At 36.9% G+C, this 12,327-nt stretch overlaps 1 protein-coding gene across 1 annotated transcript; it reads right to left on the minus strand.

Annotated features, from left to right (window-relative positions):
• Positions 1-4,437: 4,437 nt before the first annotated feature.
• Positions 4,438-8,188, minus strand: LOC144194767 (growth arrest-specific protein 1). Its single transcript, XM_077714051.1, has one exon. It carries the CDS (start codon positions 7,687-7,689, stop codon positions 6,937-6,939), a length of 753 nt encoding a protein of 250 aa, XP_077570177.1. The 5' UTR covers positions 7,690-8,188; the 3' UTR covers positions 4,438-6,936.
• Between the last annotated feature and the right edge of the window lie 4,139 nt (positions 8,189-12,327).

Raw genomic sequence — 12,327 nt, forward strand, 5'->3', positions numbered from 1 at the left:
GCAGCACCTGAACTGGGTTCTGTTGTTTAATACAGTGTTTTGAATGTTGACACAGCTGTACTTATGTAATAATTACTGTGTATTTATTAAAGGAGAAGAAGCCAGGTGGGGAAATAAAGATGAAGCCTCATGGAGATTTTCTTTCTTAAGGCAGTGTTCATCTTTGTCCTGAAGTTGTCATCATCTGGAATAGTTGTCCGTGGAAGGGGAGGAGAGAACTTGGAAGTAAGGATGTTTTATAATTACAGTGGTAAATTGACATGCGAGCTATTTGAGATATGAGTGAAATTTCTGGGAAGTATTTATCTTGAGAAACGAATGAAATTTCGGGCAAGTATTTATCTTGAGATACGAGTGAAATTTCGGGCAAGTATTTATCTTGAGATATGAGTGAAATTTCGGGCAAGTATTTATCTTGAGAAACGAATGAAATTTCAGGCAAGTATTTATCTTGAGATACGAATGAAATTTCGGGCAAGTATTTATCTTGAGATACGAGTGAAATTTTGGGAAAGTATTTATCTTGAGAAACGAATGAAATTTCGGGCAAGTATTTATCTTGAGATACGAGTGAAATTTTGGGAAAGTATTTATCTTGAGATACGACGGAAATTTCCGGCAAGTATTTATCTTGATACGAGTGAAATTTCGGGCTAGTATTTTTCTTGAGATACAAGACAAATTTTATATATAACACGTGTCAAAGTGGCGGCCCGGGGGCCAAATCTGGCCCACCGCATCATTTTGTGCGGCCCGGGAAAGTAAATAATGAGTGCCGACTTTCTGTTCTAGATCAAATGAAAATGAAGAGTATAGATGTATATTAAATTTCCTGATTTCCCCCCTTTTTCAATCAATAATTGTCATTTTTTAATCCATTTTTCTGTATTTTTAGTTCAAAAATCATTTTGTAAAATCAAAAAATATATTAAAAAAAGCTTAAATAAACATTGTTTTAGGGTTAGGGTTAGAATAGTATAGAAGTATATTAAATATCTGATTTTCCCCCTTTTAAATCAATAATTGTCATTTTTTTAATCATTTTTTTCTGTATTTTTAGTTAAAAAATAATTTTGTAAAATCTAAAAATATATAAAAAAAACTCAAATTAACATTGTTTTAGATCTATAAAAACTGAATATTCAGGGATTTTAATCCAGTTCTTTTAATCCATTTATAAAACTAAAAATCTAAATATCATATCAAAAATGGTTTGGCCCACGTGAAATCAAGTTGACGTTCATTTAAATTTGTTTATGTTATGTTACCAGCGCGTTGCCTTAATGCCAACATTTGACATGAGAACCACACTTTGAAAAGCTTAAGATTGTGTTTATTTCTGTTTTTTGCGCAGTACACACAGCAATCTTGGCTGACAGTTTTTACGAGTTAACACCTTTGCGCTGTGGTCACCTCAAGTGGTCATAAAAGCTTCTCTAAACACCACGTCTATTTTACGCAGGTTACTTTCAACTGTTTATTGCCGTTAGTGAGAAGATCAGTCATTTTCTTACCTAAATAAAAACGTAAAGAAAATTAAAAAGGACACTCATTTAAAGTCTCACTATTACAAATTTGTACACTAATTAAATGAGATCTTGTCAAAGAGTAGTCGCTAATAAAATCTCACTCAAATATATAACTTGTAAAACTCAATTATTGTCAATAAAGGTAAATTATGTCACTGTTTGCCTCTGCATAGTGGAAATCAATGCGGGCATTGAAAGCAACAGGCAGAAGGCGCTTGATTTGATGGAAAACAGTACAATAAAGTTTCCCCTAACTAGCATATTTTCTGGTATGTCAAAAATGCTACATTGGGTTAGAGGACTACCGCACTGGAATATCAATTTACCAGTCATAGCAAGTTCAAGTTAAAAAAGAAAAAATAAGTAGTTCTTGTTAGGGTTCAAAAAATGTCAAGACAAAGTTCAGGCCGACCAGTGTTTTGGGAGTAAGAACCCATCCCAACTGGGATTCAATCTTTGTTCCCAGCTGGTGGTAATGGTGGTCAATTGGTAACACATGTAGCGGTTAAAAAAAGAGGATTTATTATTGCTTTGTTGAAATCAAGCTTTTTTATGAGAATAATGGTGCAAAAGCTCAGTTCAAATTAGGAAAAAAATATTTGAATATACTTTTCACCCATTTCAGTCTGATTCACCTGCAAAAATATGATATGCTGACAAACTGAGTTTTTTGATCAGTTTTGGCATTTTATAGTTGAGATTGTAATTGCAATTTTGCTTAAACTTCCCAAGAGTAGACGGTGACAAACCAAGTTTTTTTTATCAGTTTAGGCATTTTTGAGTTGAGTTGTTCTTGCAATTTGCATAATCTTCAAAAAAGTTGATGGTGACACACCTAGTTTTTGATCAATTTTGGCATTTCAGATTGAGTTGTTCTTGAAATTTTGCAAAAACTTCCTAATAGTCAACAGTGACAAACCTATTTTTTTTAACAATTTTGGCATTTCCGAGTCGAGTTGTCCTTGCAATTTTGCATAAACTTCCAAAAAGTTGACGGTGGTGACAAACCAGGTTTTTCGATCCCTTTTTTTGCATTTCAGAGTTGAGTTTTCTTGCAATTTTCCATAAACTTTCAAATAGTTGACAGTGACAAACCAAGTTTTTTGATCACTTTTGGGGTTTCTGAGTTGATTAGTTATTGCAATTTTGCATAAACCTCTGAAAAGTTGACAGAGACAGGTAAACTTAGTTTTTTGATCATTTTTAGCATTTCCCATCACTTTTTTGCACTTCAGAATTGAGTTTTCTTGCAAATTTTGCATAATCTTCCAAAAAGTTGACGGTGGTGACAAACCTAGTTTTTCCGATCACTTTCTGTCATTTCAGAGTTGAGTTTTCTTGCAATTTTGCATAATCTTCTGAATAGTCGACAGTGACAAACCTATTTTTTTGCTCAATTTTGGCATTTCCGAGTCGAGTTGCTCTTGCAATTTTGCATAATCTTCCAAAAAGTTGACGGTGGTGACAAACCTAGTTTTTCCATCACTTTTGTCATTTCCATGTTGAGTTATCCTTGCAATTTAGCAAAAAAACATCCAAAAACCTGTCACACATATGCTTTTATAACCTCTCCAACATGCTTCTTGCTCAGCTCCCCCCCCCCCCCCACCCCCCCCCACCCCCCCATTGACATCTGACTGGCAAACCTTTCATGGGGTTTGGTGTCAGGCTGTTGAAGTTGGATGGGGGGTTGCTTGACACAACTCAACCCCCTTTCGCACTGACACCATAGAGCAGGTTGGCCGTTCACTGCGGCTGGATGGTTATCATGAATGGAACATTGTACCTCTGAGAGAGACAAGAGCCTCCTAAATCCTAAGGGTTCCCTCCCATTTTGGCCCAGTGTAGAGAGCGCGGGGGGTGCCGGGTTATAGCCGGGTAAGAGAACTTGTTTGGAAGAAATGCTGAATGCAGATAAATGGGTCGTGGTAAAGCTGTGTAAGCCCCTTGTTTCCCCCCCTAATGCACAACACTTAGCGTGCACATTTCGCCCTGAAGCCGTTCGACTTATGTTTGTTTTGATTTTACTCCCAGAAAATGGGGAAAGGGGCGGAGCCAAGTGTCTGGGAGGAATTTAAGATGCATGCTAGTGGTCCAAAGTACTTCTACTCGGGGTATTCTGGTTAAAAGGGCAAATGGGGAGGGGGCTTCTGCTGTATTTCAGATTCTTTTGTTGACCTGCACTGAGTTTGGAGGGGGCCTTGAATTGTGCTTTTTTGAGGGGGAGGGGCTTAGGGTGGATTTGTATCACAATACTGTACTATTGTTCTGATGACAATTTAGTAGCCAAATGTAACTATTTTGTGATTTTTTTGTACATTTTTTCGACTTGGTTTGTTTCGGATCTCGTTAAAAGACACGTTTCTATAGATTTTGACATTTTTTATGTTTTGTCCTGTTTGATTAGTTACTGTTAATTTGCTAAATGCAGTTTAAAGGGGTAAAACAGCAGGTATTTGACTTTATAATATGGCTCCATTATTGTTACCAAAAAGATGCCAAATGCATTTTTTTGCATGCTAGTTGAATTTGACGCTTCAGAAATATTATGTTTAGATAATATTAATAATATTAGTATTACAGAGGGCAAAATATCTTTTTTTCTCCCTTATTTTAACTAAAATATCTCTTATTTCTCCCTTATTTTAACTAAAATATTCAAAAATAAAGCCAGAAAAGGTTTTTTTTTTTTTTGCAGAAACCTGTTTTTTATGTTGCAAATATATTGTGCATCACAAATTAAGGTTGGAAACAATTAAAAAGTTGCTCATCATAAATAAACTTATACAAAAATAGTCAAATGTGATGAATTGAGCTCTCTTGATTGTCATTTTATGACTTTTATACTTTTATGATGTTTGTGTTTGTTTCACTAGCGTCAATATAAATAGTTTAAAATATATATATATTTTAAATCGATAACATGATCAAATCTGGCAACCCTTTAGTATCTAAACGAGTACAGATGTATTTTAATCAATGTTATCTTCATGGAAAATCTTTTTTTTCTGGAATGTGAAAGGAAACTGGAGTACCGAGAGAAATTCCACGCAACACGGGAAGAACATGCCAACGGCACACAGGAAGGCAAACACCCAGATATGGAACCCTGACCTCTAAACTGTGAGTCCCTCGTGTCGACCCGTTTAGTCAAATATCAATCATGATTTCCAAGCTACACTTGTTTATTTCACCTCATATCATCACATAATACTGTCAAATACTGTATATACATTCGTCTTCATAATTCTGGCTTCATAATTTAACATTTATCAACATTCTTCTGTAAAAAAAAAAAATAAGAATATAGAATTTATGTTGGCACATAGTTAATCCAGTTTCAGTATGTTTTGTGTTTACAAAGTGTAATCAGTGTTATTTGAGACAGATGTGCAGTGTTAGTTACTTTTTACTATTATCAAATGTCTACTAAAGTTGAAATTTAATGTTTTTAGAATCCTCCCCCCATAGTAGTGAATACAGTAATCCCTCAAATATCGAGGTTTCACAACATCACAGATTTTTTTATTATTTTGTTATTTTTTTTGTTTTAATTTCATAAAAAATGTGAAAATACACGCTGAAACTCGCAAGCAGAAGCCACTCCCCTTTCCTCTGCTTCCTACTAAGACTGAAGTGGAAAAAAACACAATAATTATTATTATTAATATTTTTTTTAAATAGCGGTGACCCTATTTTGTAGTTTTTTGTTTATTTCGACCATGTCTGGTCTACATTAACCGCGATAATTGAGGGATTACTGTATATATATCAAAATGAAATTAATAAGTACATTTAAAATGCAATACACTAATCGTCAATGTTAATTTTTAATGTATTTATTAGTACTAAAGTACTAATCTTAGCCATGAACAAATTAAACTTAAATTGGCTGCCAATTACCGTATTTTCTGGAATATAAACCATACTTAAAAAAAAAAAATCTGATCACCAATTGCTTGCTATGTTGTGTTTTTATAAGCCATGCTTTTTGAGGGATTACTGTATTCCTACAATTTTCCTGTAATTTCTATCGGAATTTAAATGACCGGATCCCATTTTGTTATAAAGTTAGCATTTGACTATAAAAAGTTGCTAATTTGACTGTAAAAAGTTGCTCACTTAACGTTTACATACACGGGTCAAAAAAATACACTTCCTTCCTCCCTCGTATATTCAAATTTCACGCAGAAAAATCCATATATAGTACATTTCTCAAAACAATAGGAGGATACAAGTAACCATTGATTGCAGTTGTCTACGTTTAGCAGTCATTATCTTTGCAATAGCACCATTTTAGATCAAGCTAGCATAACGGCTATGAGCAGCTTTAGCATTAGCTTTAGCTATAGCTACACCCAGGCCACAAAAGTGAAGAAAAAAGCAATACAATGTGAGAATACAAAAGTTAGCAGTAATAAAAAGAAGTGTCGTAAAGGCATGAAGTCAAGGGAAGGAAAACGGGGGGCTTTAGGGTGGGGGGTTTCAGGCAGGAAAAGTGCTATAAAACAATCTGGAACTGGAGGGGGGCTTCAACACAAAAGTTGTGCTACTTGACTTCATTTAAGCACTTGATCCCGTCCCCCACAAATATTTGAAGTGTGGTTAGGGTGACAAAAGTAGAAGAGCAAATAGATCTGGACAAGGAAAGAGAGGCCCAGTATTTGTTTAAGGTCTTAATAAAGCAAGACTCCAAGACGTAATGACACCAAGAGCAAACAAGTGAAAGCCGCGACTGACTCCAAAATGGCCACTAACTTATTTTAGCCTTAAAATAGGAAGTCGGAAAAGTTAGCTTGTAGTTTTCCCACGGTTGGGAGTTCAAGGTGACTGTTTTGTAAATCCATTGGCAACGTGGTTTTGGGTTTTGCTACTTAACGAGGGTTGAGAGGTTGTTGGATTCTTCCAATTGGGAGTGTCCAGTTTTTGGGGATTAGGTCCTAGGTTCTAGGTATAGTCCTAAAACTGAATCTGAACCAAAATTGGATGGTTTAATCCCGGAAAAGTATGTACTATGTCCTTGAAGCAGGTCTTCCAAGTGTCTGGTTTGCAATTGGGTGTAGAGGACGGTTGGTTGGACCTGTTTTTGGGACTCAATGTCCTTTACAAAGAAAATTATGGACAATGTTGAGGTTTTGGACTGCTTCTCCAGGATTTCTTGCTACACACTATAGACCAGGGTTGGCCAAGACCTGTCCTGGAGAAAATAGACTGGATAGAGGCTCTGGAGGACCGGACTTGGCCACCCTAGCCGTCCAAATCGGGAATTCCCAAAGGTTTGTAGAGGACCCAGAAGTAAATCATCCAAAACGTGTAAAGTTCAGCTGTCACCTGTTCTTTCACCCTCGGAAATCCAGTTAATCCGGCTTCAAACCCCGATACGGAACCGCTTCGCCAATTCCAATGGTCACAAGTATCCAAGAGAAACTACCAGTAGCACCCCGAAGCCGGGCAACCATCGGTGAGCCGCTGAACGCTCCCCATAGCCGTCCTCCCCGTCCTGCCTTGCGTCATAGTCCTCATCCTCATACACATCGTCCACTTCAGGCTGATCTGAGTGGACGGCGTGGTGGTCCCCCACGAAGCAGAGCTTACTCATGTTCTCCTTGACCACCTCGCAGAAGGGTCTCTCCACGCCATCGCAAACGCAACGGTTAAGTAGCGCCCCGTCCGGAATAAACAACATCTGTTGGATGGTGGCTTTGCACTTAGCCGAGCATTTACGCCCGTTAAAAAGCTGCCCGCAGTACGCCAGGTAAGCCGCCAGGGACGCCTGGCATCGGCCATCTTCCTCGCAACGGCGCCGAGCTTCCATACAGCCAATCCCGCCATCGCCATTGTCCGGATAGCGGCGTGGAAGGCAAGGTTCGATGGCGCGTTTGGTCCCAAGACATAAAGTATCCCGGCCACACTCGCAAGTCTCCAAATCAGGTCCGCCGCCAGTGTGGTTGAGGCGAATCAGTGCGTTGATACAGTGGCTTGGGCAACGGCGTCCACTACCCCTTAGGTTGTCCTCACAGGCGGCTAAGTACTGACCATAAGCCAGGTCGCAGTCGGGTTCGGACTGGCATCGTAAGATGGCCTGCCAGCAGACCAGCTGGGCTTCCAAAGTGACCAGCATCCATGGGAGCAGTGCCAAGGCACCGCGCCAACATCTCATTCTCAGGGGTTAACTCGAACCCTTCTCCCTGCAGTGCATCACCAAATCTCGTCACTGGACCAAAACACCCGGTCCAGTCCCGGAAAGAACGTCATGAGGTCACTCCGCGTGGGTGTGTGGGTGGAAAAGCAAAGCAAAGCGCGCCAATGGCAACGAGCTTACCGAGTTGTCCGATTCCGACTTTTATGTATTTGCTGGGAGCCGTTGACCATCTCCTTGTTTTCAGCAAAAAGCTGGGAAAAGTTTGTGGTTTTCTCACAAAAAATGGAGGGGGTAGAAAGTATCCAAAGGGTTGTTCGGTTGGGTCTGGTGTGCTTGTCTTCTTTGTCCTCCGTTCTGTGTGCCGTTACGCTTTGCGCTCCACAGAGCTTTGCTCAAAACATCCCTCCCCCAAGAAAGAAAAGTTTTTTTTACATGCTCTCGCTCTCTCTCTCTCTCTCTCTCTCTCTCTCTCTCTCTCTCTCTCTCTCTCTCTCTCTCTCTCTCTCTCTCTAACTCTCTCACTGAGTTTTCCTCTCTCACTTGGGCTCTCTCTCTCAGTTTCTCTCTCTCTCTCACTTGGGCTCTCTCTCTTTTTCTCTCTCTCTCTCTCTCTCTCTCTCTCTCTCTCTCTCTCTCTCTCTCTCTCTCTCTCTCTCTCTCTCTCTCTCTCTCACTCAGTATTCCTCTCTCACTTGGGGTCTCTCTCTCTCACTCAGTTTTCCTCTCTCACTTGGGCTCTCTCTCTCACTCAGTTTTCCTCTCTCACTTGGGCTCTCTCTCTCACTTACTGTGCTTTCTCCCTTTCTTCCTCTCTCTCCTGGCAGCCGATTGGTCGCCAATGAGCATGAGTAATTTCTCGCATATAAGCCGTATTTGTAACAACAACAAAAAATGACTGAATCAAAGGTATGGCTTATATGTGTAAAAGACTTGCTATACTCTTTTTCACCAGTAGAAGTCGGCAAAGTAACAATTACTATTTGTTGGTTATTTTCTGTTTTGCGGTAAGAAAACAACCATTACTGGACTCATTAATTCCTTATGATATTTACCCTAATAATATGCTTTTTATCCGTTCAGTATCTCAGAAATACCATGTGTGAGGATTTTTTTTTATAGATTTTTCCCTTCAAAGTAAGACATTTGTACTCCCTATTAAAATCATGAATTTTGAGGTGAAAATTGTGAATCAGGGGGCGGCTTATACGCGAGAAATTGCAAAATTCAACGATTTCAAGGCAATTTTAAGGGTGCGGCTTATATGCGAGTAAATTCAGTACTTTTTTAACCTTTATACTAATATTAATGAACACGAATATCACGCAATATATTTCATGGTCATTGGGTGCCCCATAAATTTACATAGTACAAACACATGTATCCTTCTTGTCATCACATGTAAACATTTACCCAACCAGTAGCAAAATAATGTAAATATATGATTCTAAACTTGATAATACATCAACACACACCCACACAAAATGTTTACTTCCTTCTCAAACATTCACAAACTGCAACTTTTTTTACATTTATTTCACTTACACACCATAATTCAACATTTATACATTAACCCTGCCTATAATTCATATAAAAAAATATTTCTCCATTCACATAAAATTAGCATGAATGAAAAAAAATACCTATATTGCAATACATATACTTGGACGCATTATACACATCTAATGTAGACATTTCTAACCAATCCCGTTCAAGTATACAGATACCAAAAAGTAACATGGCACCTGTATAAACCTCTAAAACTTCTTAGCCCCTCCCACATTCAAAATATTTGTTATTTTCCGAGAAAAATAAACTAAAGTCCTCCCTCCTCCTTTTTGACGGACCCTTCGTAATGACCCTATTGCCGAGGGTCTTCTGAGCTCTAATTGTCACCCGTGGCCTCCTCTCCTTTCTCTCTTACATTCCTCAGCCTTATAGAATGGTATTTTCTGGCCCGTTTCACCGCCATTGTCTCCGATTGGCCATGCGTCGACACCACGGCGAGGACGCTTGACAAAACGTGCCATTGACTCGAGGTCATTTACGGCTCTCGGCTTTTACTTGGCGCTCCAAAACTAGCAATAGCTCAAGGAAGACTGCCATTAACATTGTTTTTTTTTGTTTTCTTTACTTTTGGCTGTGTGTGGGGAATTAAAACTTTTCACACATGATAATTTCTTACATTTATATACAACAGCGGTCTCAGATGTGCAGTCCAAAGGCCAATTTTTCTAGAATTTCCCGAATATGGGATGAATAAAGTTATCTAATTTAATGTAATTGCGGTCCACTAGACAATAGTTGGCAGCCTATTGTTGTCGTATTGGCCCGAATATAAGACGGTGTTTTTTGCATTGAAATTCCTCCCTTTAGCTGTCAGGCTCTTTAAGAAAACAAATGGCTGAATATTAAGACCAACCGTATGCATACATGTACATCTATGTACATGTATATTTATATATATATATATATATATATATATATATATATATATATATATATATATATATATATATATATATATATATATATATATATATATATATATATATGTATGAATATGTATATATATATATATATATATATGTGTGTATGTATATTTATATATATGTATGTATATGTATATTTATATATTCATGTATATGTACAGTATATACAGTAACACGGTTATTCATTTATTTATATATTTATTTATTTATATGTCTATTTATTAATTTACTTATATATTTATTTATTAATTTATTTATGACCTATTTATTTATATCTTAAATGTATTTTCTGTCTGTATTTTCACCCTTTTGCTACTCTGACAATTAAATTCCCTAAATACGGGATGAAAAAAGTTATCTAATCTAAATAGGACTGAAAAAGTGTTGGTCGTCTTACATTCGGGGTCTAGGTAGTATTATTCCCATTCACAACTCTAGATGGCGCCAGATATCTGTAAAGCGTTTGCTGAACATTTTGATGATTAATGCAGTTATTGCAATTTTGTGGATTGGTTCATTTACATTTCAAAAACCAGTGATTGCACTTTACATATTTAAATGTTAAGATATTAAGATGTGATGGACAGTTTTTGCATGATTTAAATGAGGTAGAATAATGTGTTTTTTCCCTATAAGTATTATATCTTCTATCTGCTCCTAAAAACAAAAAAGTCATTCATATCACGTGATCAAAGACTGCACTTCAGTTTAGAAGACAGCAGAGGCCGATAGAATGCCAAAGTATGACTTTTGAAGATCAGTTTTAATTTTTTGCCCTTTTTTAAACATTTCTAAAACATACTGCATTTTCTTTCCTTAATATTTAATGTTATAAAAAATGTGTCATATATTTTAACAACACAAAAATACTTGTTGAACCATAATTTATGAATGAGGATGTAAAACATTTCCCTCATTCCTTTAAAATGTGAATTTTTTTTCACATTTTTAAATCACACCCAACTGAAAAAACATTATCCAAAAATAAGTTTATTGCAATTAAACCTCCAATCAAAGACAAAGACAGAAATATTTGATGATAAAAACAAAACGCTCATACAAAGCAAGCAAATCTTGTTTTATGGCTTCACTTCCTCCTTTATTATAATTCTTATTGATGTTGTTATCATAACTAATACTGCACTTTGATTATTATTATTATTATTATTATAATTATTACAGCATATACTTTCTTGCAGAAAACAACTTATTGCTACTTTTTCTCATAGTTTTCATATCACTTGACATAAACCACAAAAATATTGAGACACATATTTTCATAGCTTATTTCATCAAATTCTACAAAGCCAAAAAGTATATATTACCAAATGTCCCAATATATTTGTCCATAACTTGCCCCTCCCCCTTTTTCTAACAACAAATTTGCTTTAAAACACCGACACAAATGCAATACAAAAGTAAATAAACACAAAAATAAAATTAGCAAAACAAAGCGAGGCATGTTTTTTAAAAAAAATGCGTACCACTTTTACACTAAAAGCCATTAGCTTAGCCATGGCTAATTATTAGCTTACAGACACATGACGCTAACACCTTAGCCAACAGATTGGGTTTAAATTTAGGTACAAAAGTAGGACTGGAGTACCTTGATTGTAAGTGTACATTGCCATTGTAGCACACACACAAAAAAAGAACTACAGTGTTCCCTCGCTACTTCGCGCTTCAGCTATCGCGGACTCAGAGCTTCGCAGATTTTTTTCAGGAAAAAAATAAATAAAAAATTTAAAGATATTAAGTTAAAATAATAAATTACGTCATTTTACAAGAGATGGAAACTAAATATTCAATAAGAATTAGTAATTGCATGAAAAAAGGCCAAAGAAATGGTCAAAAACATGGTGAGAGTTCAGGAATTGCATTGATGACGTCACCGCCCAAAAAACAATGTTCACAACTCCCAATAACGATGTTTCTTACGTGCAAAAAAACTGCAGAAGATCCTCCATCCGGACTACTATGATGTTTTTGCTTGGTGGTGCTTTTGTGCACGTGTTATACGTTTCTTTAAGTATTTTTGAAGGGGCACGCCTACTTCGCGGAAATGCAGCTATTGCGGGGGGTCCCGGTCCCTTATTAACCGCGATAAGCGAGGGAACACTGTATTTGGGTAACAACACCACCACAGTCAAACCCCTCCAAAAAATGA

The sequence above is a fragment of the Stigmatopora nigra genome, chromosome 3 (assembly GCF_051989575.1).
Source record: "Stigmatopora nigra isolate UIUO_SnigA chromosome 3, RoL_Snig_1.1, whole genome shotgun sequence".
NCBI classification, from domain to species: domain Eukaryota; kingdom Metazoa; phylum Chordata; class Actinopteri; order Syngnathiformes; family Syngnathidae; genus Stigmatopora; species Stigmatopora nigra.

What these genes read in the sequence shown, in the direction of transcription:
- LOC144194767 (XM_077714051.1), bottom strand. Translation starts at nt 7,689, where the DNA reads ATGAGATGTTGGCGCGGTGCCTTGGCACTGCTCCCATGGATGCTGGTC.